The sequence below is a fragment of the Mchenga conophoros genome, linkage group LG20 (assembly GCF_057382185.1).
Source record: "Mchenga conophoros isolate Kocher_MC1m ecotype Shallow Benthic linkage group LG20, M_conophoros_male_GT1.1, whole genome shotgun sequence".
Taxonomy (NCBI): Eukaryota; Metazoa; Chordata; class Actinopteri; order Cichliformes; family Cichlidae; genus Mchenga; species Mchenga conophoros.
Genome location: NC_140545.1, coordinates 3,759,975 through 3,784,666, shown reverse-complemented (window position 1 = coordinate 3,784,666; position 24,692 = coordinate 3,759,975). Strand labels below are relative to the sequence as shown.

Sequence of the window (24,692 nt, the reverse complement as noted above, 5' to 3'; positions counted from 1 at the left end):
TATTAGAGAGGGACTCTTGTTAGTGCTCAGCCTTAGAGCCCAAATTGGCATTTAGCAAGGCAGCAGAATGGTCTAATTGTGTGTGATGCTCCGAGGCAGAGAATGCTGATTAGTATAAGCCGTCTAGAACAGTTCACCTCCCAATTAAGTAAAACAGACAAAGCCAACAGGAGGCTAAAAGTTAAAGAAACACTGTACCTGGCTGCATGTACCCATCTACAGTATCAAGAATAATTGGATTAGGGATTTTCAGTTTCACTAACAAATAAACTTCTCTCACTCCCACTCATTATTTAAATCTGTGATTTTATTTCATCTCAGAGGAAGCGCCGCCAGCAGCCATCTACATTAACCAACAACTTTCAAAGAACTGTGAGTCTCTGAAGTCAAGATGAGACAAGTAATGCCCTTTGTTTCAGTGTTCCCTGAGTAAATTTATGGTAAGTTATCGCACTCTGCGAGTTTACACAGCAGTTTGAAATAATATTGCGGGCATGACATTACGCATTTGATCTTTTAGTATACATTTCAACTGTTAACTTTGAATACAATATAATGCTGCATTTCATAATTAGCTTATGTAAAAGAACCCTGTTAGAAACCATTTCATCTGTGGCTCTAACTGACCCGTCACCCAATCCATCCCTCGAGCAGAGATCGTATTGTCATAACGACATTAGAATGCAGAGACAACCTGAATAGGAAGCTATTTATTGGCTCCTCCAACAAAGAGACAATCATGTGCACTAAACCAGATGAGCCAAGCAGAGGTTCACAGACATATCTGCTGGCTATTGGAGCGTTGGAGCCATTTCAAGTTCAAGTATGAAAATCCCCTCATATTTTCTATTGAAAAACAAACACACACTATATGGACAAAAGTACTGGGACACCTACAGCACTTGCTCAGGCATGGAAACCTGTACCATGAAGCTCCTGGCACACAGTCATTGCGCTGATGTTAATGTGAGAGGAGATTTGGAACTTGGCAATTATTGATTTAGCAGAGTTAAGTTACAGACCCTCTCTGTAACTTGATGTGGGCTGACACTTCATGGCAGGGTTAACATGGTTCCAACGCTTCCACTTTATAAATGTTTATAAAGGAAGACTGAATGGGCGGTGATTTTATAGTCGTTGGGCAATGGGACAGAAAACATGTGAATTCAAAGATTAAGAGGTGAGCAGCATACTTACTGTTTTAGATACCAGTTTTTAGATGTTTTTGAAGTTTATTTATCTCTTTGTTTATTTTTGTTATTTTATTTTATTGTATGTTCTTTTACCAGTCTTATTTTTCACGTTGTCTGCCTCAGTGTTTGGTCCTCTTTTCAGCATTATTGCTGATGAGAGCAGCCCACAGAGAAAGTAATGCAGCCTGAGGCCATCTCTGTGTGAATCAAGGACCCATTGTTTAGTAAATTACTATCAATTTCAACACACGATCTGCCTTTTTTATAATTGCAAACAGCCTGTGTGCATATAAGACTGCAAAGCAATTAAGAGAAGGGGCTCGGCAACTACTGCTTACAAACATATTTGTTTCAGTGAATTAATAATCAGGTACAACTTCATCAAACTTCAAGATGACACAGTTCTGCTCAAAGATGAGATTTTTAGCACACTGAAATAAGTTGGACTGCAGTTACAGTGTTTTTTCACCCCAACGTGCACTGATGCCCGGTGACCAGAAGGATGGAATATAAGTCTAATAAAAACCTTGGTTTTTAAGATCTGACCAGAGATACGGATGAAAATTAGCCTTTTGAAAATGAACAAAAAATATTAAATATTATTAAATATTAAATGTGAAAACATAAACCGGATCGCAACAGATATGAAAAGTTTAGAGTTTCAAAGATTTTTATCCTATTGCTGTTGTGCTAGATTGCATCAGTGTATTGCTGTTGTTGTCTTGAATATCTGTTCAGTCCTAAACTCAATTAGAGAACTGACACAATGTTTTTTTGATATGTTGAATTTTGACTTGTTTTGACAGAGAGATAACTCAGTAAATTAAAGGATTGCTGATTTGATGAAAGCAGAACTAAGCTTTATTTTAAAAAAAACATATTCTCCGTTCACTGCTTATCTTTCAACATCTGCGTTGCGCTGTTGTGATCAGATATCACTTAACATGTGACAAACGCAATTTGATAAGTCTGTACTGATTGACAGATTAACATTTGTGGTGAAGTTTTTTTGCATTTGCAATAACATGACCTAGAATATCTTCAGTGATGTGATTCAGCATCAAATACACTCAAACCAGTCTGGGTTGATGAGGCCCTGGCTTGTGTCCCAGCAGCACTAACGCATGGAACTTTCCTCCTAATCCAAAGCCAACAGGAGGCTCTTTCTTTCACGTTTTCTCAGCCCCTGTGATGTTGAGTAGCATGTAGATCTTCCACAGTGACCAACCTGTGAATCCTCTGCCCCCCACTTCAATAAGCTTGCGGCATGCCTTCCAGTCTCCCCTCCTGCAGAGTCCCACCAGCTCCTGATATGTGGATTTCTTTTTTTCATTTGCCTCCTCCATGTGCTCCTCCCAGGGAACTGTGAGCTCTAATAGGAGCAACTGCATGGAGGAGACTGATAGAGGTGCCCTGTCTGGCCTCTTTGAAGTTTCTATACCTCTCCAGATCCAGTTCCAAGTCTGACGCTGAGGTGAGCAGCCACATTGCAGGTTTAGGCTGAGATTGTAGCAGTTTCCCAGTCTCTGCTGGCAGATATGTTTGCTCTTGGCCTTGGTTTTGGAGATGGTAACAGTGATGGTCTTTAGCATGTGGTCTTGCTTTCATAGCAAAGAGGATATGCATGTGAGTCGATCTTTTTGGGTTTTTGTCAGTCAACAAGCTCTCATTCTGCACTGTATGCTGAATATCCATGTAACCTGGTGCTGCAAGTCCACCATCACGCTGTTCCGCTCTTCTTTGATGCCACTTGTCCTTTGCCTGACTAGATGTTACCGCGAACACAAAAAGCTTATGTTTCAGCTGGGACTCTGATGCCTCCAGGCATTCCTGGGCTCTCCATTTCCTGCCTGTCTGTACCATGATGCCTGCTGATACCACCCAGGAAACTTTGGAGTCCAGATATAGTAGAGCCTCTCAAATACAAGCAACCCTGAACTCATCCCCAAGGCTGCTGAACAGGAGTTGCATTTGCATTTGCTTTAACATCAGTAATTAAAACTCTGGGGGCAGAAACACTGAGCTGTCCTGATTGAGATGCTTTCCTGTTTCCAAAATCAAACGGACACATAGACGCCTGCCAAAGTATGTAAAACTGTCATTGTGGTGTTTTCTAACGAACTAGGTATCTCCAGTTACCACACCGTCACAATGACGCACACACTCTGACTCACGAGGGGAAAACAATAACAGCTTTGACATTGCACCTCCCATATGAGAATGATTACAATTATTTTAAATAATCACCAATTATTATCATCACAAATCAGGTTAGACATGAACGTGTTGTGTGGCACATTAGCCACCGCACTAATTAAGCCACATATTCTCACAGCAGAGAAAACAAATTAATTATCAGCAAATCTGAGATCAAACTTCTTGAGATTTTGATCAAGTACTACACTTTCTTTTATCAAAGGACGCTCAAAACAAATTATATCTTCATCAAAACAAGTAAAAATTCAAGAGAAAATTTATCAGTTTAACTACACTTTCATCTTTTCTCTTTTTAGCCCTACCCATGGGATTACTTAATGCAATTTCTGCCTGTCCTTTGACTTTGATGTTTTTATGCACAGTCTGTTTAGCCAAAAAAAAGTCATTAAAGGGTATGCAGCATGGCTATAAGTACATTTATGATAAATCAGGAACATCGTCAGAGTTCGACAGTCATAAATGAGCCAAGTTCAAGCTAAACTTGAAATGGTAAGTACATGTAAACAGTGAGTTACAGCATTGAATTGACGAACTTAGTACCTCTGTCTTTACTTAAATAGTTATAATGAATAGAGAGCTTATTCATTTCCTTATAACTGCAGCTAGAAAGAGGAGCTAACACAGAACAGATTCATGTGTGAAATGCATGAGAAGTGCAACATACTGTACCTATCAGAAGGTGTAAAGATTTTTTTTCTTTGTCAGTTATCCTTCTGTATTCAGTGCTGGAAAAACATCATTATTCCTTTGAAGCGTTGGTTTTCCCACAGGAAAACAGGTCAGGTGAGCTTTTATGTGAGCTCTCAATTTATTCAGTTCCACATGCATGCCTTTGATATGTTATTTTTGTATATTTCCAGCTTTCCTCCCTCCCTGTGTGGGTTGATCGACACACCCGCGGCAGTCGTACTCTTCCTTATGGTTCATTTCCAGCTTTAAGCATGCAGCAGAAGGGCACAGTAAGGGTAGGCTAATGGGTTTAGCATGCTAATCTTGTGCTGCATTTATATGCTGTACAAACATATTGTGTGTGGTATATTTCACCATACCGACAGGAAAGGTTACAGCTATTTTTTTAAATTAACACTATTATTATGGTACCTACACAACTATATTGTGATTTGTTCCTGCAGGCAAAACAACAACAACACAAAAACAATCAAAGCTAAGAAAGCTGTGTCACAGCACCCATGTGGGGTTTTTTTTTTCAAAGAAGCCATTCACCCCATCAGTCACTCAGCTTGACATTTCTTCCTGCACCAATAATTTTGATGCATGCCTCTCATTAAAAACAGATTATAAACGGAAGTATTTGTACCACTATGTCTGTAATGAACCACTGGTCTGTTCCATAAAACTGCCTTTACAGGAGTTGTTGGACCTCTGTGTGCAGTAGTATGAATGACGGACACGACACATAAGGTATATTACTGTGTTTGCATTTTGATTTTCTGTAAACTCTCTTTCTATATAGCAGCATGCATTAATGTGCTAATCTTAACTCAGATATGTGTGTCTCTCAAGCTAGCAGCACTCCCTGAGAAAGGAAACAAAAGTGTTCACGGGTGTTTTGCACCCTTGGCAAGTGGAGGGAAGGATGTGATGTTATATTTTATTTAACTGAACTGTGAAGCACCTATATGCAGTTTTTTCAGTTATAGATAAAATCTCATATTTCTCATTTTAAGGAGATCACTCTGTATATTAGCCTGCTATCTTTGTCAGAATACTGACTGACTATAGTTTTTCAGCTATGCAAATACTGGGAAAGCGAGGCTAAATGTCAACGGCTGGCAAACCAGCTTTACTCCTCATCTCCAGTGTCAATGTTCTCTCTCTATCCATATTTTCCATCTGTCTCTACTATCTGTCAGCATGGGTGAAAATGCCAAAATTGCTTGCCTCTATCCTCTTGCCAGCCAGTAAAATACTACTGCTATATTGTATAGCTGTAGAGGAAAGAGTTGAAGCCACATGTCTTCCAAGCTGATTGCATATGAATCTGTAAACACGCAGTTAGGTCCTAAAAAAGTTTAAAAAAGGGAGGCGGAGGAGTTAGAATTGCCTTTAGATTTAAAATCAAAATTATGACTGGATTAAACTTTGGGTAAGTTTTAGGCTTTGATATGTGCTTGCGTGCTGGTTGGAGCAGAAAGAAAAAGAGGGAGAGGTCTGGAAGAACAAAAGGAATAAAGAACACGATGAAGAAAAAAGGGGTCAAGCCAGAAGAAAAGAATCTGGTAGATGGAAGGAAGACGAATAAATGAAAGATGAAGTCTGGAAAATAGGGAAAGGGGTGCTGATGTGCTTCTTAAGCAGGTCATTGAATGCAGCGTGCCTTGGGAGGGCTCCTTTAAGCATGACTAACAGATTTCCTCAGTCCCTGCAGGAGCTGTTCCTCAAAGCTATGGCGCAGAGAGACAGTGTCACTTTAGGATGTATGACAAAGAAATGGAGCACAAAAGCCATTAAACAACTTTTGGGATTTCGTCTATCACAGGAGGGGAGAACAACTACGTTTCTCATGCACGTTATTTAACTATTCAAATAAAAAAAGAGGGCAGATGAAAACTGCACCCTTAACTGAGTGTCATGGAGTTGAAAAGAATCAAAAGAAACCTTCACTGTTCTTGCGCTTCGTGAATTGTTACTTCCAAACTTGAAAGGAACAGCTAATAGCAACCCAAGTGAAAGTTTTCACAGGGGCTCATTTCTTGACTTTCTAATAAATTGTGGACTGTAACATCAAACTTATGATCATCATCACCCTCTCAGCAATGATCAAGGTACCCTGCTGAGGTTGTGGAATCAATACTTTTCTCCATCATGTGTGCCTGGGGCTCGTGATCCTCCTCCCTGTCTCTGATGTGAGGTGTGAAGCCTAGTTTATGTGAAGCCTAGTTTACAGCACACTGGTGAACACGGTCTCTTGATCCTGCTCATCCTCTTATTCAACACCGAAGGGCACCGAGCTCTGTAATCCACAACCCCCGGTCCCTGGCTGAGTTCATGGTCGACACCAAAGCCCTGCTGTTCTCACAAACCCCCCCGCTGCCGGGGCCAGCACCGCCTCATACTTCACATAGAGGCATATATTTTGCACTCGTGGTCTCACACACCAACACAGGCTTCACAGTGTGTCAAACCCTCCTTCGCACTCTCAAAAAGACACATAACTCAAAGAGCTGCACACAGGTCTGTGGGTGCCAAGTGCTTCAGGCTTTCTTATTTCCCAGTTTACACTAAGGAGCTGATAGTGTCATGTGTCTCCTGCTGACTTCAATCCACTCTTAGAGCTAGATCACCTCCCTAATGACAGTAATTGTATTGTGGAAGCCCCTGGTCATGTTCAATTACCCATTCCCATCCAAGCACATTGGTCTAATCTCGCACTGTAATGTACAATAAAGATGGCTCTAGAAGGGAGATGTCAGCTTCGCTGGCATGGATGAAATCCAGCAGAAGAGCCATGCTGTGATTGAATAGGCTGAGAGGTGGCACTGAGTTTTCATTATCTCATATCTGAAAACTTCCAAATTAAAACTGCTCTTTGTCTACTTCCATTTAAAAAACACTGAGAGCCTGCCATTCTTGTCACACAACTCTGCAAATTGAACACTGTGAAATCTCCACTCACCCGAGCGGTTTCTCCAAGCGACTGGCAGGTGAGCCCACGATCTCTCCCAGCGTACAGAAGACCTGTCCCAGGAAGTCCTGCCATGGGGAGGAGGGCATAAAGTGGGATCGAGAGAGAGACGTAGGATGGGAACATTCAAATGGATCACGGGGGGTAACAAGGAGAGGCCGTGAGGAGTTAAGCATAATTGTAAGCATTGTACAGTTATTAATTAGGACGTCTGAGGCAGACACGTACGTTAAATTCGGTTGGCTTCCGGGGTGAAGAAGGAGGAGGAGGAAGAAGAGAGAGAGACCAGGCAGCAGCAGTGACACAACAGAGCATATCATGGAACAGAAGACACATGACTCAAATACCAGACTGTCATCAACCAAGTGCGAGAAAGAAGAGCAAAAGTGAAAATGTGAGAGAGCAGAGAGGCAGAATGAGAACAGCAGAGGGTAAAGAGTCACAGAGCCTCACAGGAAGCGAACAGGAGAGCGAAAGAGCGCAAAAGAAGGAAGGTGACGGAGACACACATCACACAGGTTGTTTCCAGAGTATGGAGCACAATGCAAAAGCGCAACAACAAAGCGTCACGTGACATATTTGATGATGAGCATTTTGGCAGTATGCAAACCAAGTGCTGCAAATATATTGTTTTGTGTCTGCATTGTATGAGTTTATCTATCAAAGCTTTCAGCAAAAAAGACGACACTAACATACATTCACCTTAATGAGCTGTTCTCTTGAATGTATGCTGCACAACAAAGGACCTCGCCTTTCAGACAGTCCTGCCATTTTAAAATAAATAGATACTGTTTAGAAAAATTGTCGGCTGTCTTGGAAATCAAAATTCGCAGCTGCAAAGAGCACCACGGCGCACACAGGGAAATGTGTTGAATAGCTTTGATAATGATGTGCAATGCTTCATTTCTCATTTAAAAGAAAAAAAAAGTAATGAGTCTATGCCAGATGCAAATGAAAGTTTGATTATTATCGCTCCAGAGGAATAATATAGCTCATTTTAGCTGATTAAAGACTAAAAAAATGTCATAATAATAACAAACAACATTTTGGCAGATGAAGCACAATTCACTCATTATTTCTGAATATATTTGAGCATTTAGATGCTACAAACTTTGGTTTGCATAGAACCTAAATATCACATGCACTGACGACTAAAGGGTTGTGTATGAAGTAAAGCTGAGCTCCCGACTCTTAGAAAAGTTTTTCACTTACGTGCTTTGCCAGATCTGGACTTTTAGAATCAATATCATACCTGAAATCACAAAGAGACCACAAATGGCAGAGGTTAGTGCGTGGGCACGACAACAGAAGATTTTTTTTGTGCTGGTGCTAATTAAAGGAAAGTGACTGCGGTGTGGACACTTTTTGTCTGTCAATCACACACCGGGGGAGAGCCGCCTAGCCCAAAAAAAAGAAAAAATGGGGAGGGGGGAAGAAACACGTAAGCAGTAATGTGACAGTTAATTAAGGAAGTCATTCTATAGTTTATGAATGTAATTTCCACTCTCTGCCAGGGGGCACATACTGAAACAATCCACCAAAGGAGAGTGGGTTTGGAGCATCTGCCAGTCAAACTTAATGGAAAAGTAATTAAATCTGAGCACGCCCTGCCTCCCACCTCTGTGATAAAAGAGAGAAGTAAATGAGTAACACAGATTGTGAGGGAGTGCACTCCCTCCTTTACTGTCCCAGTCTTGCACCAAATTAATTCATTAAGTGTCTAAAACTCCTCAGAGACCTTCAGTGCAGTCCTGGAAGGAAACATCCTAGTCCACCAGGGAATTCATGCTTTGGCGGATATGGATTTTTGTAAGAACATCTCCAATCCTGCAGGAAGAAGGGGGTGGAGAAATTATCCTGATTCTGTTCTGGGAGACCTCAAAATGAAGCTGCACCTTCCTGACCCTTTCACTAGTCAGACCTTTTCAACAGAGGAACGCCAGGACAGCGGTCTTTGTGAGTTTTATGGGACTTGCTTTCAGACATTTGCTTTTCTTAGCAGCAGGAAGATTAAGGATAAAACTTTATATGAAATATTTATCACCTTATACCAATCTCCACTCAACGAATGACTACTGAGACACTGCACCAATGAATAATTCCTTGGGAGAGACTCAAGCTGATGACGAGCAAGAGAAGATAGAAAAAGAGTGACTTTGAGAGAAAATGACAGGCAGGAAAAAGGGGAGAAGGGATGATGAGATAGATGGGGGACAAGGAAGCACGGTAAGGGAGAGGATGTTAAGAAGATGCTGCGTTGGAAATAAATGAAGAACTGGAGAAGAGGGCGGCATAACTAAAAAAAAAACCTCAGTGTGTGTCCTCAGAGAAATGGATCAAATAGAATAACTCACACGTCAAAGCGCAGATTCTGCTTCTCCTCAAAGAAGTAGTCCAGGATGTACTTCCTGACAAAGTCTGGGTTTAGCGTGTTGTCTATCACCTCTGTTCTCCCAAACTAGAGACAAGACAAGGTAGACGTGAACAAGAAGCTTTGAGAATCTGTATTTACTGCTCTATTACCTCACACCATCCCATCTATCATGCTACCAAACAGCCATCTGAATTAATAATAATAATAATAATGGATACTTTATTGATCCCCATGGGGAAATTACTTGTTTTTCTCTGCATTTGACCCATTCACTCAGTGAAGCAGTGGGCAGCCCACTAAGCAGGCGCCCGGGGAGCAGTGTGTAGGGACGGTACCTTGCTCAGGGGTACCTCAGGGTAGCCGTTAATTGGATTCAAACCGCCGACCTTCCGATCATGGGGCGACCACTTTACCTACTGAGCTATCCCTGCCCAACGAATTAGTAGCTTTCATTGAGATCAGAACAGGAATAAAAAAATCAGAAGGTTCTATCTTCTTCTTTACCTTTTCACATTGTGCTGGGCATGCATAAGCTTGCAGAAGGCATTTTATTGAGTCCAATTACACTAATTTTCTTTAATACCACATTCACGCCTCCATCATTCTCTAAAGCCACTTCTAGGGTTCCCCTTTGCTTTTACAAAGGGGAACTAACAACACTCCTGCAAAAGGAAGAAAAAGTAAAGCTGCCAGGGCAGACACCAAAAACCATTACATCAGTGTTACACAGCAAGACTTTGTGATGAGGTGATGTTCTGACAAACAAATCAACAAAAATGGAAAGAGTTGCACCCTCTTCCTCGTGAGCACACGCGCATTAATTGTTATCCGACATGAATAATTCAGTCAGAAAGTCAGAGAAGTGATGTCAAGCTGCATAAATAAAACATCGCCGGTAAAAAAGAGTAACCATAAACTGACACGGTGAATTAATAATAGCAGTGTTAGGGCTTAATAAGGAGATGAAACAGCGGGATTACAGACTCACACTTTTGTGATTACATCCAATGGGGTTAAGACTCAAAGTGAGTCCTAACATGAAAGCAGACAAGCCACACTACGCGAGCAGAATACGTTGAACGGATGGACGCCGATGCTAATGCAAAGACAGTCAGGGTGGATTGTGTGCAACTTATGACAGCCTAAGAGTGTGGGTTTGTTCAAGTGTAGCCTGCCATCAGGTATAAAAGTGTGTCTAGGTCTATGAAAGTTTAACTACTTTGTGTGCATGTGTGTGTGTGTGTCACTACCTCCTCTCCTGCTTTTCCTGTCAAAAAATGTGAGAGCTCTGCTCCAGCAAACGCAAAGAAGGTGAAATCTGTCCCGAGCGAACAGCAGCCTATTTTTAATGACAGAAGGTGTATGTGGCAGCGGGAGGGCTATAGCATATTCACTTTGGTGCCACGCCAAACATAACAAAGGAAGAAGAATCAGCACCAGAGCAGCTAAAAAAGCCACCCGAGGAAATAACAGATCTCCCACTCCACACATTATCTCCACCTTGGCAAGTACACGGCCAACATGTAAAGCCAACGTTGCAAAGCTCTACAATTAACTGTCAAGAGAGAAAAAAAAGACCCTTCCTGCAGGGATATCCGGGTGCTGGCAGTGTGACTTCTTTCCCTTAAGTAACCCTGTACTGAAATAAATTGTGAGCCCTAACGTTAGAAGATTTATCTTGGTAAAAAGATTAACGTCAAGGAGTTTGAAAGGAATTTATGCAGGTTGTACTATGTCAGCTGCTCAGGTAAGTGAAAGTGCGAGACAGGGGGAAATCTGTCATGCACCTGGAGTAATAACTGATGAGGGAGTTGGATATTAAGACTTTAAGTCATGCTGCAGGAAAATGATGGATTGTCAGATTCATGTTGTGACCAAAAGTGAGTTAAGAGCTCACTGGTTTCTTAGGAAGCAAAACACAATGCATGTGTAACATCTGCTTTCATGTTCTTCTGTTGATGAGGTGTGTGAATGATCAGCAGCTGATGGGGAAGCTTGTCCCGTAGAAGGGTAATTGGATTACAGATGGCTGGTGGCACACTGGCTACCAACCACACTTACTCCCAGGAGAACAAAAACACATTACCTGACAGAGGGGCAAAAGAGGCACTCCGCTTTATCAATTCTGCACAGCTTGACTCGGCTGCTCGCAAAGCCAGCTGTCATCTGCAGCTGAAGACACAGGCCTATCTCCTTCAGGGAGAGGCATTCAGCCTGCACCCACAGTTTGTACGCTCGAGGTGGGGCACTATAACCCGAGGTGACAACTGTAGGAGACTTATCACGAATGAGTGCAACACTTGATGCTCATCCATATTTGCATGATAAAATGTTAAAAGTACTTTCTGGCTTAGGAACAGAATATTACTGCGTTGATACCAGTACAAAGACTTGCTTTTCTGCGAGTCAAGGCCGGCAGACATTCGTTCAGAGACATAAGAGGAAAAACTGTCAAGCATCAACCTCAAGTGTTGTTAAGGCTGCAGAAGACTTCTTCGTCTTCTCTTTGAGATGCACTTGGCAATGCAAATCTGCAATGCATGTCTGTTGACAGTAAATAGTCTCCAGTCTGCTTCTCCTCCCAAACTGCTCAGTCTCAGTAGAGTAAAAACAGGAAGTCGATCTCCTTGCCATTAGGAAACACACTGCCAACACATTGCAATCAGTCTGAGTCAGTCCATGCCAATGAGGGCTACCTTTAAGTTTTTTTACAATAAGAGACTCAATTCAACTGTATTCTGGTTATATTTGTATATAAAAGCAAGGCTGCTGAGTGCTTGTGTCACTATTAGTGGAGGAATTTCTAAACCTCTGTTTCAAATCTGTGAGGTTTTGTTTAATGTCAATTTCTTTGTATATAAAGGGCAAAATATATTAAACAGACAGCAATAAGTAGCTTTTTTCTGATTTACCAGAGTAACCTTGGTATTATCACAAAAAGATTGCATGCGATTGCCAACTTCATCACAAAATCATAGCAGACCAACTCCGTATTTATCGCCTTCTGGATGCACCAAATCTACCTTAAAGACAGCAGTAGTCGCAGACCAGGTCTCCATGTTCGAAGCAACCGTATCAAAGGCAATAAGATTGCAAGTGCCTGTAGCATAATATGAAAACTGTGTGATGTTCAACAGCATCAACATGAGCAGGTAGCTGTCCAGTGAATTCACAGCAAACAAGTGTATGCACGGTGCAGACAGCACCATTGCCTAAATCGAAGAGTATTTCAAGTAGCGAGAAATCACTTAGGTGTTATAAAGGCAACTTTGGACTGTGTCCTGACCTGATTCTTCCAACATGGCTGGCTTTGAATGAAAGTCAACCTTTTTTCCAGAGTCAAAGGGTTGGCCGGCAATCGATCACAACCATAAGAAACATTAAGACTCCGGCATAGAAGTACCAAAAAAAGGAAGGGAGAAGGGAGAGAGCTGAAGATGACGAGCATCTCCAAAAGTTGATTCTGTTCATCTGGACGTGGCGTTTTGTGGGAGAAACGTTTTGTCACTCATCCAAGTTTCAAGCTTATAAACAGGAAATTTGCATAATGACTGAAACCAGCCCACTGAAGGAACAATGGGCTGGGAGGTCAGTTCCTTAATCATAATTATGCAGATTCTCATGACCATTGATCAACAACCACTGACCAAAACCCACTGATCAAAGACCACTGATCAATGGCCATGAGTACCATTCACAGAGAGTTGGGGAATGGCTGCAATCACAGCATTGTAAGATGGCGAAAGATGTACCCTTAGGCCCCCTCCTCGATTCAGAGATGGTCTTTCCCTTTTCACGTAAATGGCCTCCTTGACTCCGCCCTCAAACCAGCGTTCCTCCCTGTCCAGGATGAAAGAGTGTCCACTGGCCTGTAGGTGTAAATAGACTGCAGAGTCCTGACCTGACGAGGTAGCTCTTCTGTGTTGTGCCATCCGCTTCGCCACAGGTTGTTTGGTTTCCCTGATGTATAACGGTGTGTTCACACCGAACGCGATAGAGGCAGGCAGAGCGTCAGGCTTACATGTAAAGTCAATGGAAAGGCGCGCTGACCCGCGATTGCGGCTCCCGCGAAAATTCGGAAGCAGATTTGCGTCGCGAAAACGCCTGAAACGCGCTACACTCACGCGCGAAAAAAACCACGCGCGTGAGTTTATGTGTTGCATTTTGTGCATACACGCGTTTCGCGTCCCCCGCTCGAGTTGGAAAAATCTGAACTCCAGCGTCAAATCGCGCCGCGACAACCAATCAGGAGCCTGGTGACGTGGCTGTTACCTAGTTCAAAGGGGCAGATCCAGCCAAAGCCCTTTATTCTTCAATAGAAAGAAGGCTAATCAATGCCGTAGCAAACAACCCGGAGCCGTACGACACCAGCTGCTTTCTGGACCGAGACAGGAATATAAAGGACCGAGCTTGGAGGAAGATATGTAAAGAGATCGGGCAACCTGGTAAGTTCATTCATTTTTCTTAAGTTTTCTCTAAAGTTTTCACTGACCCGGGGAAGCCGCACAAAAGCTAGCAAGCCACCGCTATTTTCCCACTGACGTACAAATACCGTTCTGCTTTTAGGCATGTTGTCATTTAAGAATATATTTTATTGTTTATTAATAAACAGCACACAGTGGTCCCGCTGTTCATCCGTCACTGCCTCTTTTTTCTTAATTTTCATTTTCTTTTTTTGCACCGGACAGCATTGCAAATCTCCTGCGCTTGCCAAATTTATCATGTTTGGTTTTGATAACCATCACGTCCAATAGAAAAAACAGCACAAAAACACCCATAACTATGAGCCTCATTCGGAAATAGACACCTGCACCGCGAGGGGAAAAGGCGCACGAAAGTGGCAGGCAGATGAAGACAAACCGCGGCATATTAATACTTTTACGTTTTGCAATCTACAAAGGTTTGCACTTTGAGAATCAATTGTGAGAACTGTGACCAATGTTCATGTGTGTGTGTGGAAAACAGTGTATAAAGTGCGTGGCCAGGGGCTAGTTATTCTGAGAACCCCTGCTGCAATAAATGAGGGACCACTGTCTACTCTATGATTATTATATTCAACCTGTTAACATTTAATACTGTATTGATAGAACCAACTGATTCTGAAGCAGAGCATCCCCTGTTGCTTCTCCTGGCTCCCCAGTCCCTGAGCTCCTGCTGCTGCACCCACAGATATGTACAGCAAGCACTGATACCTTTTTAGTCGGTGGGATTGCCTGTGATCACCTTTACTAAATATCTACAACCAATCTGATTATATCCTGTTTTTGGTTTGTTTGTTTTTTTCAAGGTTGAAATTAAAATCTAGTAGCAGCCTTCTCATTTCTTTGTGTTTTGTGCTGTTTTACAGGCCCACAGGGGAGGACGGCTCCGAGGCAGATGAGGGACGGGTCCCAGGACGGTCCATCGGTGGTGGAGCTGGAGCCACACCAGTCTCCAATGGAGCATTTCCTCCTTAGCCTGGTTCCTGCTCTGGAGAGCAGCTGGTCCTTTTTATTCCTGTCTCTCTGTAAATACTTATATTTTATATATTTATGTTTAATGTATTTCTGTGTGAGAATTTTAATATTATTTCAAATAAATTTTTATAATGACTAATGTCTCAGTTCTACTACACAGCAAATGTTGGCACACGACTTGACACATGTAGAATTTATTTCATATTATACTAATGACAAAATATACTAATACAGTGGGATGCAGAAGTTTGGGCAACCTTGTTAATAGACATTATTTTCCTGTATAAATCGTTGGTTGTTACAATAAAAAAATGTCAGTTAAATATATCATACAGGAGACACACACAGTGATATTTGAGAAGTGAAAAGAAGTTTACTGGATTTACAAAAAGTGTGCAATAATTATTTAAACAAAATCAAGCAGGTGCATCAATTTGGGCACCACAAAAAAGAAATGAAATAAATATTTAGTGTATATCAATGTGTGTGTCTCCTATATGATATATGGGGTGCCTTTGTCTGGACGTGCTTCCCATCCAGAGCTGCACAGCACAGAGGGAAGTTCCAGCGCTCCTGGAGTCCCTCTGTGATGGACCGCCAGTCTCCAGGTGAAGGCACAGCCATGAAGTCGTCCACTAGACAGTCCCAGATGGCCGTCGCTGCCTGGGGGGTGATCTGGCTCACCGACTCTGTAACTGAACGCTTGGTGCTGAAGCAGTCCGCGGTGACAAGGAACCTGGACAAAATTGTTCAAAATCAGTATTATGTGTGCTGCAGTTACAAAATACATTATTCAAATTCCAAAATACTTTTGTGATGTCAGATTTAAATCACAAAACTTAAATCTTACATAAAACATTTTGTAATTATAAGGATAATTACAAAATGTATATTAGATAATATCTAAAACAGTTGTGTTTTGTTTTAACTTTAACATATCATAATTTGATTGGTAGCAACTTTCACAACTACAGTGAGCCAATCACTCATAATTTCTAAACATGTCAATCAGGTAGGAATGAAGTAAGACATTAATAGAAATAAAGAGTTGTATGTTGACATGTAGCCCTTTCCTTGCTTAAATCATTAATATTTTTGAAAAATTAATCTGTGATAAGACAGCTTATCAAGATAGAACCATGTAACTAGAGATGAATCAAACTGTTCACAGTTTTATCTAACTCTGTTTTAATAAAGGCTGGTGACCCCTGTTATAGAGTCTGACAGCTGCAGGGATTATATACAAATATTCAACTATCCCAGAATTAAACCAGGTCTAAATAAAAAGGAGTGAGTATCACTACAAGGTTAACTCAGTGGTCCTAATGCTACAGTTTGATATCAGCAAACCCCGAGCACATACATTGATGTGACACCACAGCCATGCTATCATGCAAACACTGATAACAGCATAAATCGAATTAAATCGGGACTTGATGAGACCTTCTGAGTATCACTAGAAATATTATAAACAGTCGTCTCTGTACCACAGTTTGCTTTCAGTAAACACCGAGAGCATTACTGTTAGCATAGCACATCCATGTTAGCAGTGTATAAATGGATGGTTTAGCATATATTAGCACAGGTGTCAATAAAGGACTACGTATTAAACACTTTTACTAACCTCACGCAGACGGACAGGCGCTCTGCAGGTGGGATTGAGCGCCTGTAGTCGGTGTCTAGGCGGGCGATTCTGGGACCGACGCGGGACAGCAGGTCCTCAAACTGGCCGAGTGAATGACGGTGATAGCGCTGGAATCGGCCGTCATCCAGGCGCAGCTCCTGGAGCAAGTGGTGAAACTCACCAAACTGCTCACGCCTCTGGAGGACCTGATGGACCCAGGTACGGCAAGGATGTCCTTTACGCCGCTACTCTGCTCTCCACAGTAAATAGAGAAGGGAGACTCTCTCTTCAAGCGCTAGCTCGACAGCTGCCATCTTGCAAAGATACCGGTCTTGCAAAACTTCCTCCCACATCCCTCCCACATTTCCGGTTCACGCGCGTTAAAATATGATATTTTGGGGCGCGATGGATTTTTCTTGGACACGCGTAGAGGTGCGAATGTGCACGCGTCAAGTTAGGGGCTACAATGTAGCTTGCCGTCACCAGTGTGTGAATGGGTGGATGACTGAATGTAGTGTAAAGCACTTTGGGGTCCTGAGTAAAGCGCTATACCAATACAATTTCTGCCTCCCTGGCCGCTGTGTCTGTGGAGATGGTGTTCGCTCTGTGTTGTAGCGTCCTGATGACACCCAGTTTGTGCTCCAGTGGATGATGAGAGTCAAACCTTAGATACTGATCCGTATGTGTAGGTTTACGGTAGACGTCAGCTGTCCCCCATTCCTGATGGAAATCTCACAGTCTAAGAAGGCTAACCTGCCACTTTTCATATCCTCCCTGGTGAATTTGATGTGTCGGTCCACCGAGTTAATGTAGTACGTCCTGAGATTTGATTTTCACCCAGGTGTCATCCACATATCTGAACCAATGGCTTGGTGGTGTTCCAGGGTAGGACAGCAAAGTCCTCTTTTCCACTTCTTCCATGTACAAATTGGCCACGATGGGTGAAACTGGGGAGCCCACGGCACACCCATGTTTCTGCCTGTAGAACTGACCCTTGTATGTGAAGTAGGTGGAATGAAGACACAGTTCCAAAAGCAAACACACTTGGTGGATGCTGAGAGTGGTCCTGTTGCTGAGGTTGGTGTCATCCTGTAATCTCTTACGGACTACCTCCAGCGCTTTCGTGACTGGGATGCAAGTGAAGAGAGATGTAACGTCGTACGAGACCATGGTTTCATATGCCTCCATAATGACATCTCTCACCTTCTCAACAAAATCCAAGGTTGTGGTGTTCAGAGCTGCCCACCAGCGGGTTGAGGATCGAAGCCAGAAACTTGGAGATGTTATAGGTTGTAAAGGTCCAGTTTTGTTTATTGATCTAAGCCTGAACAGCTACGCGTAGTGTCCAGTAGAGGGCTCTGTTGTTTAGTTAGCGGCAAGCTGCACTTCCAGCTCAGACCGGTTTTGTGGCGCACATTTCCCAGTAGGCAGCTCTCAATGAAGCGTGAAGCAGCGTGATACCGGACTCTAGCGAAACGAACAATTTGCAGCCCTTGGAATGCGGAGCGAGGTACATGTTTTAAGTTGTATTTCTTTGCTTAATTGATATTTTGTTGTATTTTCTGCTTTATTTGAGTTCATATTTGTAATAAGCGTCTAAGAAAATGTATTTTTTAGAAAGTGAAAGAAAGTGTACTTTATTGGTCCCCGTGGGGAAAATCCCTCTCTGCATTTAACCCATTCACTCAGTGAAGCAGTGCCCGGGCAGTCCCCGGGCAGCCATTGGGCGCCCGGGGAGCAGTGTGTAGGGACGGTACCTTGCTCAGGGGTACCTCTGGGTAGCTGTTCAGGGGAATCGAACCCCCGACCTTCCGATCATGGGGCCGCCACGCTACCTACTGAGCTATCCCTGCCCCCGTGTTTCTGTTTAGTTTTCACGGTGCATTGGCGCACCTGGCGCACTGTTAGATTCTGAATGAATATCAAAGTAAAAATTACTGCACCCGTCAAGGCTCTCTCTATTTCTTCCTTGGTCCGGGGGACTGCTACAGTGAAAACTCGATCGCTGAGTGAAGGCTACTTGCTAGCTCCCATGCCAGATGAGTGCAGCCCGTGCCACGAGCTGGGTCCGTGTGTCAGCTGTGAGAGATTTCTACACCAGTCAAGATCATCTTTGCTTCGTTGCCTACCTCCCCTTTGAACTCTGATGGTCACTTTACGAAGGTGCAGGTATTATGCCCATTAAGGACTTTGCTGATAACAGGACTCTGCACTCTAATTCAGAATTACTTGCCTTAAATATTTTTGTGGTTACAGCCTTAAAGGTATACTGCATTGCACTGAGTAATTACAATCTTTGAATTGTATGGGTTTATTCTTCTTGAAAGTAACGTATATCAGCGGTATTTACAGTTACATTTTGTCTAATATGTGGGTGCTAATCTGTTTATTTATGTGATGTAAATGTCTGATGTGAGCATTGTTTCCAAAAGTAACACTCACGTAAGTTTAAGTCCAGACGTTATCGCATAGAGCAACATACACATTACAGTAACAAAATGTTGAACGCTGCTGAAGAAGCCGACGACTCAGAGCAACAAGGAGTAAGATCCAGCAATCGTGAAAGGCATTTAACTGAAAAGGGTAAAGAAATGCAGGAATATGAGGCAAAGAAAAATGAGAAGGCATTTAACAAAGCTTATGACACTTGGAAGAAGGCAGCTAAAGAAATCAGAACAAAGCTGAAAACTTTCTGCTCACCTGAAGAGCTAAACAATGCCAGTCATGACATAAGAGACAAGCACGCTGTAGTACAACAGCATTATGAACCCATTCGCCGCAGCCAATCCATGACGCCCGACATTGTTAAGCGAATGGATGCTTGTGCAGTGCTTACAACTGACATTTGTGAAGTTGTTGCTAAACGACAGGAAAATATCGATCAGCTCTTTAACGATCGCCTTGAAAAGGAAAGAGTACGAGTGATGTTAAACAAAAGGGACTATGGTTCTGTGTTTGGTGATACAAAAACTGAAACGTCGTTCCCAGAGGGTTCAGTTGCACGCTCAAAGGCAGAGTCTACTGGCAGTCGTGAGGTGGAAGCAGAAGCTGAACTTGCAGCCAAAGTGGAACAAGCAAAGGCCACACAAGAAATATTGGCACAGGAAACCAAGATCAGCCAAATGGAAAATGAGTGGAAAATAAAGGAAGTGGAAACAAAGGCAAAGTTGGAGGAGGAAAAGACTAAACTTCAACAGTTAAAGGCAGACAGCGAAGTGAAAGTAGCAGCTGCACGAGTAAGTGTCAGGTTCGACGGTGCCCCGACCGGCGACCTGTGTGTGTGTGTGTGTTTGTTCTCCCGCTCTGTTTTTGTCTCCGTTGTAGTTGTTACGCGGTTGCGTAGCAACGGGAGATGTCCGACCCGGAAGTTCCGCCACTCTGCAACTGATTCCTCGCCAGCTGCTGCCAATCATCCACCATTGTGACAGAACTATTTAATGGTGTGGCTGAGTGACAGACAGCGCTGGAGTATTCCACCAAGCCGGGCTACGAGTGAGACGGAGATACGAGAGGAGAGACGTCACTGTTTACGAAAGTCGTATGGACACACGAGGGGAGCACGGAAGGGACTTAGCACTATGGATTACTTTGGATTTGCTTCACTGTAAATAAAGACACTGTTCAATCTTAACGAGCGATCCGCGTCTGGGTTCTCTTACTCATCACCCCCGTAACAGTAAGAGCCCTTAGCGCTCAAAATGACATTGAAAGCCATGATCAAGTGTCCTGCTACAACTTAGAAAATTCCGCAAATCTCCCCAACAGCGCACCACGGCTCTCTTTAAATCCACAAGCACCAACATTTAGATCTCACAATACTACTCTAGAACGTGAAGAACTTAGCTTAGTTCAAGCCCTCGCCAGCTCTCTTACCCTAAACAGGCTTCCTGTACCTGAGCCCACCATCTTTAGTGGCGACCCCCTAAAGTTTATGGATTGGAAGGTATCCTTTATGGCACTAATTGGTGACAAACCTTTACCTGTGTGTGAGAAAATGTTGTATCTAAAGAGCTATCTTGCAGGTGAAGCACGAAAGGCAGTAGAGGGATATTTCTTCCGCAACAGTGAGCAGGCATACGCAGGCATTTGGAGCGTTTTAGAGGAAAGGTATGGCAGCCCATTTGTTATCCAAAGAGCCTTTAGGGCTAAACTCACAAAATGGCCTAAAATAGCTGCCAATGATCCTAAAGCACTGAGGGAGTTGGCAGATTTTCTCCAAAGCTGTGCAGAGGCTATCCCTCAAGTCAAAGGCCTAGAGATCCTTAATGATTGTGAGGAAAATCACAAGCTTCTAAGAAAACTGCCTGAGTGGATAGTGCAGAGATGGAGCCGCATTGTGGTGGAGGAGCTAGACAAAAGCCAAGACTACCCCAACTTCGCTCGCTTTACAAAGTTCATACAAAATGAAGCTAAAGTAGTTTGCAATCCTGTTGCCTCACCATTCCTAATAAACGAAAGGGCATCAGAAGAGCAGCATGTTAAAAGAGCGAAGGCACTCAGTACTACCATCCAACCAAAGTCTCCACCAATCCCAGTATCTACTTCTAGACCTAAACCCCCATGTTTGTTTTGCAAAGAAGAATCGCACGGCATAGCTAAGTGTCCTGCTTTTGCAGCGAAAACTAGTGATGACAAGAAAGTTTTCATTCAAGAAAATCGTCTCTGCTTTGGGTGTTTGAGGAGGGGTCATGTAACCAAAGAATGCAGAGGACGTCACTCCTGTAGTAAGTGTGGTCGGCGTCACCCCACCTGTCTACACACAGAAAGAGTGAATGAACCTAAAGAAAAGAAAACTGAGGATTCTAAATCCCCAGATGAAGGTGCAAACAAGGAAGTGCATAATGTTATGACTCATGTACTAACAAGGAAACTATCTTCCACATCCAGCATAGTACCAGTATTTGTGTCAGTTGCATCTGAGCCTGAGAAAGAAATACTTACATATGCCCTGCTTGACACCCAGAGTGACTCATCCTTTATTTTAGAGGATTTGGCCTCAGAACTAAATGTAGACGCCCAACCAGTGCAGTTAAAGCTTAGCACCATGACTTCCGTCGACACAGTCGTTGCAAGTAAACTTGCCAACAACTTACAGGTGCGTGGGTTTGATTCTGAGACTCGTGTCCGAATAGAACACGTCTACTCTCGTGACTTTATCCCAGTTGACAAGTCTCATATCCCTACCAAGGAAACTGCACTTCAGTGGCCACACCTTGAAGGCTTAGCTAACAAGTTACAGCCATTGCTGAACTGTGAAGTAGGTCTATTGATTGGTTATGACTGCCCATCAGCACTAGCCCCCCTAGAGATCGTCACAGGCAAACTACAGATCCCAGACAGTGGCACTACATTGACACAGCTCAGAATCCTGCAGATTACGCCTCTAGAGGGCTCAGTGCATCAGAAATCATGTCAACATGTTGGTTGTCTGGTCCAAAGTTTCTGTGGGAACATGACATTTCATATGCACCCAGCCCCTCAGCTGTGTTGTTAGTAGGGGATCCAGAAGTCAAAGCAGTCAAAGCTCTCACAACTCAAACAAGTGAACAAGACAATATCCTCAGCCGTTTGTCAAGGTTTTCAAGCTGGTCAATGCTCCTTAAAGTGGTTGCAAGGATAAAAGGATTGAGATCCAGCAAAGCCCAGTATGGAAACTTTGTAACAGTAGATGAACGGAGAACAGCTGCTGACACAATAATAAAGCTCCTTCAGCAGCAGGCCTTTTCTCAAGAGATGGAAGTGTTGAAGGTGGGAGATAACCTTCCAAGTTCAAGTCCCCTCTTTAGAGTAGATCCAGTGCTAGATCAAGGACTTCTCCGTGTTGGAGGAAGACTGAAGAAGTCAACACTCTGTCAGGGACTTAAGCACCCCATCATCCTCCCAAAAGACCATCACATTACAAAGTTGATCATTGCTCATTTTCATGCACAGATTTGTCATCAAGGTAGAAGCCAAACTCTCATGGAAATCAGATCGAATGGGTTTTGGGTGATTGGTGGGAGCAAGGAAGTTGCAAAACTAATAAGCAAATGTGTTCAATGTCGAAAACTAAGACGTTCACCAGAAGAACAACGCATGTCTGAACTTCCAAAGGAACGAGTTGAAATCTCAGATCCTTTCATGTATTGTGGAATGGACTGTTTCGGACCATTTGTCACAAAACAAGGTCGCAAAGAGCATAAAAGATACGGACTCCTCTTTACATGTCTTTCCTCACGTGCAGTCCACATTGAGATGCTTGAGGATCTTTCTACTGACTCTTTCATCAACGCTCTGAGATGTTTCATCAGCTTAAGAGGAGCTGTTTGTAAGTTGTACAGTGACCAGGGTACAAACTTTATTGGAGCCAAAAATGAGCTAAGAGAGTCTCTTAAACAATGTGACATGGATGCCTTAGAAGCATTCCTTGCCAATAAACAGTGTGAGTTCGTCTTCAATGCCCCATCTGCTAGCCATGCCGGAGGTGTGTGGGAACGACAGATTCGAACCATCCGCAATGTTCTCAATGCCACCATTGCTCAATGCCAAGGCAGGCTGGATGACAGCTCTCTAAGAACTCTATTCTATGAGGCGATGTTTATAGTTAATGGTCGACCACTGAGCGTCGATGGAATCAATGATCCTAAATCTCCTGAACCTCTAACTCCAAATCACCTCATATTGATGAAATCAAAGGTTGCACTGCCTCCACCAGGAAAGTTTGTGAAAGAGGACTTATATGCAAGGAAACGTTGGCGCAGAGTCCAGTATCTCACTGAGCAGTTTTGGAGTAGATGGAAAAGAGAGTACCTTCTGAACATATCTATGAGACAGAAATGGCACCTACCACGTCGAAATCTTAAAGTCAATGACATAGTCATTATCAAAGAAGACATGCTTCCCAGAAATCAGTGGCAACTGGCTCGAGTGGTTGAAGCTCCAGAAGAAGATGACGGTTTGGTCCGCAGAGTCAAGCTTCAAGTTGGCGATCGAGGCTTAATAAAGAAGCAGGGAACAGCACACAAACCTCACGTAGTTGAGCGACCTGTTCAAAAGCTTGTAGTTCTATTAGAAAATAACTAATTGATGTTTCAATCAATACTGTCACATCAGGCGTATTTGCGAAAGTTTATTGATGATGTATTTGAAATTGTGTTCGTTCTTGTAGTAATGTCCATATGTTAAAGCTGGAAATCATGTAAAGAATGTTGTTTATTATACATGATTTGGTGGGAGTGTAAAGGTCCAGTTTTGTTTATTGATCTAAGCCTGAACAGCTACGCGTAGTGTCCAGTAGAGGGCTCTGTTGTTTAGTTAGCGGCAAGCTGCACTTCCAGCTCAGACCGGTTTTGTGGCGCACATTTCCCAGTAGGCAGCTCTCAATGAAGCGTGAAGCAGCGTGATACCGGACTCTAGCGAAACGAACAATTTGCAGCCCTTGGAATGCGGAGCGAGGTACATGTTTTAAGTTGTATTTCTTTGCTTAATTGATATTTTGTTGTATTTTCTGCTTTATTTGAGTTCATATTTGTAATAAGCGTCTAAGAAAATGTATTTTGTGTTTCTGTTTAGTTTTCACGGTGCATTGGCGCACCTGGCGCACTGTTAGATTCTGAATGAATCTCAAAGTAAAAATTACTGCACCCGTCGAGGCTCTCTCTATTTCTTCCTTGGTCCGGGGGACTGCTACATAGGTTACCGAGTTGATCATGCAGACGATCGGTCTTAAAGGTGCACCCTGTTTATGTATTTTCGGTAAACCATACAGACTTGGTGTAGACTCCCCTGGGTACAGCCTGTGGTATGAGGTCCGGTCAATAGCCTTGTCTTGTTCTAACTGCTTCAGACAGTCTATCACCCTCTTCCTGTAGCCACTTCCTGGGTCTCGTTTTAGGGGCTCGTAAGTATTTTCATCACTAAGTAGTGACAAAATCTTCTCATGATAGTCTTTCTGGTTTAGCAATACTGTGCACCGACCCTTGTCTGCCAGAAGGATGATAATGTTGTTGTCATCACTAAGTGATGTGAGTGCCTTCCTCTGCCTTCCTTTATGATCTGTCCAAACTGCATGTCAGATGGTCTGCTACCATCAGAAGCGCCCTAAGCCAGCACCACTCTGAGGTCAGATAAGGGGTGTCTGTGTCACACATTATCTGTCACTTTTGGAGATCAACAATCTGACATTCACATCCACTTCAAACTG

General features: G+C 43.0%; 2 protein-coding genes and 1 long non-coding RNA gene across 4 annotated transcripts in view; 1 reads left to right on the top strand and 2 right to left on the bottom strand.

Moving 5' to 3' along the window:
- cpne5a (copine Va) overlaps positions 1-24,692 on the bottom strand; it is a 90,563-nt gene that overhangs the window by 50,429 nt on the left and 15,442 nt on the right. Inside the window, exons 4-7 of one of the 2 annotated variants that reach the window (XM_085258654.1) lie at positions 9,411-9,514; positions 8,269-8,308; positions 7,285-7,299; positions 7,048-7,124 (exon numbers count right to left, since the gene is read on the bottom strand). In XM_085258654.1, coding sequence (XP_085114780.1) covers positions 7,048-7,124; positions 7,285-7,299; positions 8,269-8,308; positions 9,411-9,514 — 236 coding nt within the window. The remainder of the gene's footprint in view (positions 1-7,047; positions 7,125-7,284; positions 7,300-8,268; positions 8,309-9,410; positions 9,515-24,692) is intronic. The other variant, XM_085258655.1, reaches the window with a different exon arrangement.
- LOC146550120 (uncharacterized) lies at positions 15,065-16,920 on the bottom strand. Its single transcript, XR_014890108.1, has 2 exons — positions 16,511-16,920; positions 15,065-15,622 (listed from the first exon to the last, which is right to left on the bottom strand). It is a non-coding gene; the product is annotated as an uncharacterized LOC146550120 (long non-coding RNA).
- The window catches only part of lhfpl5b (LHFPL tetraspan subfamily member 5b), a 47,138-nt gene continuing 46,184 nt past the window's right edge, over positions 23,739-24,692 (top strand). The window contains exon 1 of the mRNA XM_085258658.1: positions 23,739-23,944. The gene's annotated coding sequence lies outside the window, so the exon portion shown is untranslated. The remainder of the gene's footprint in view (positions 23,945-24,692) is intronic.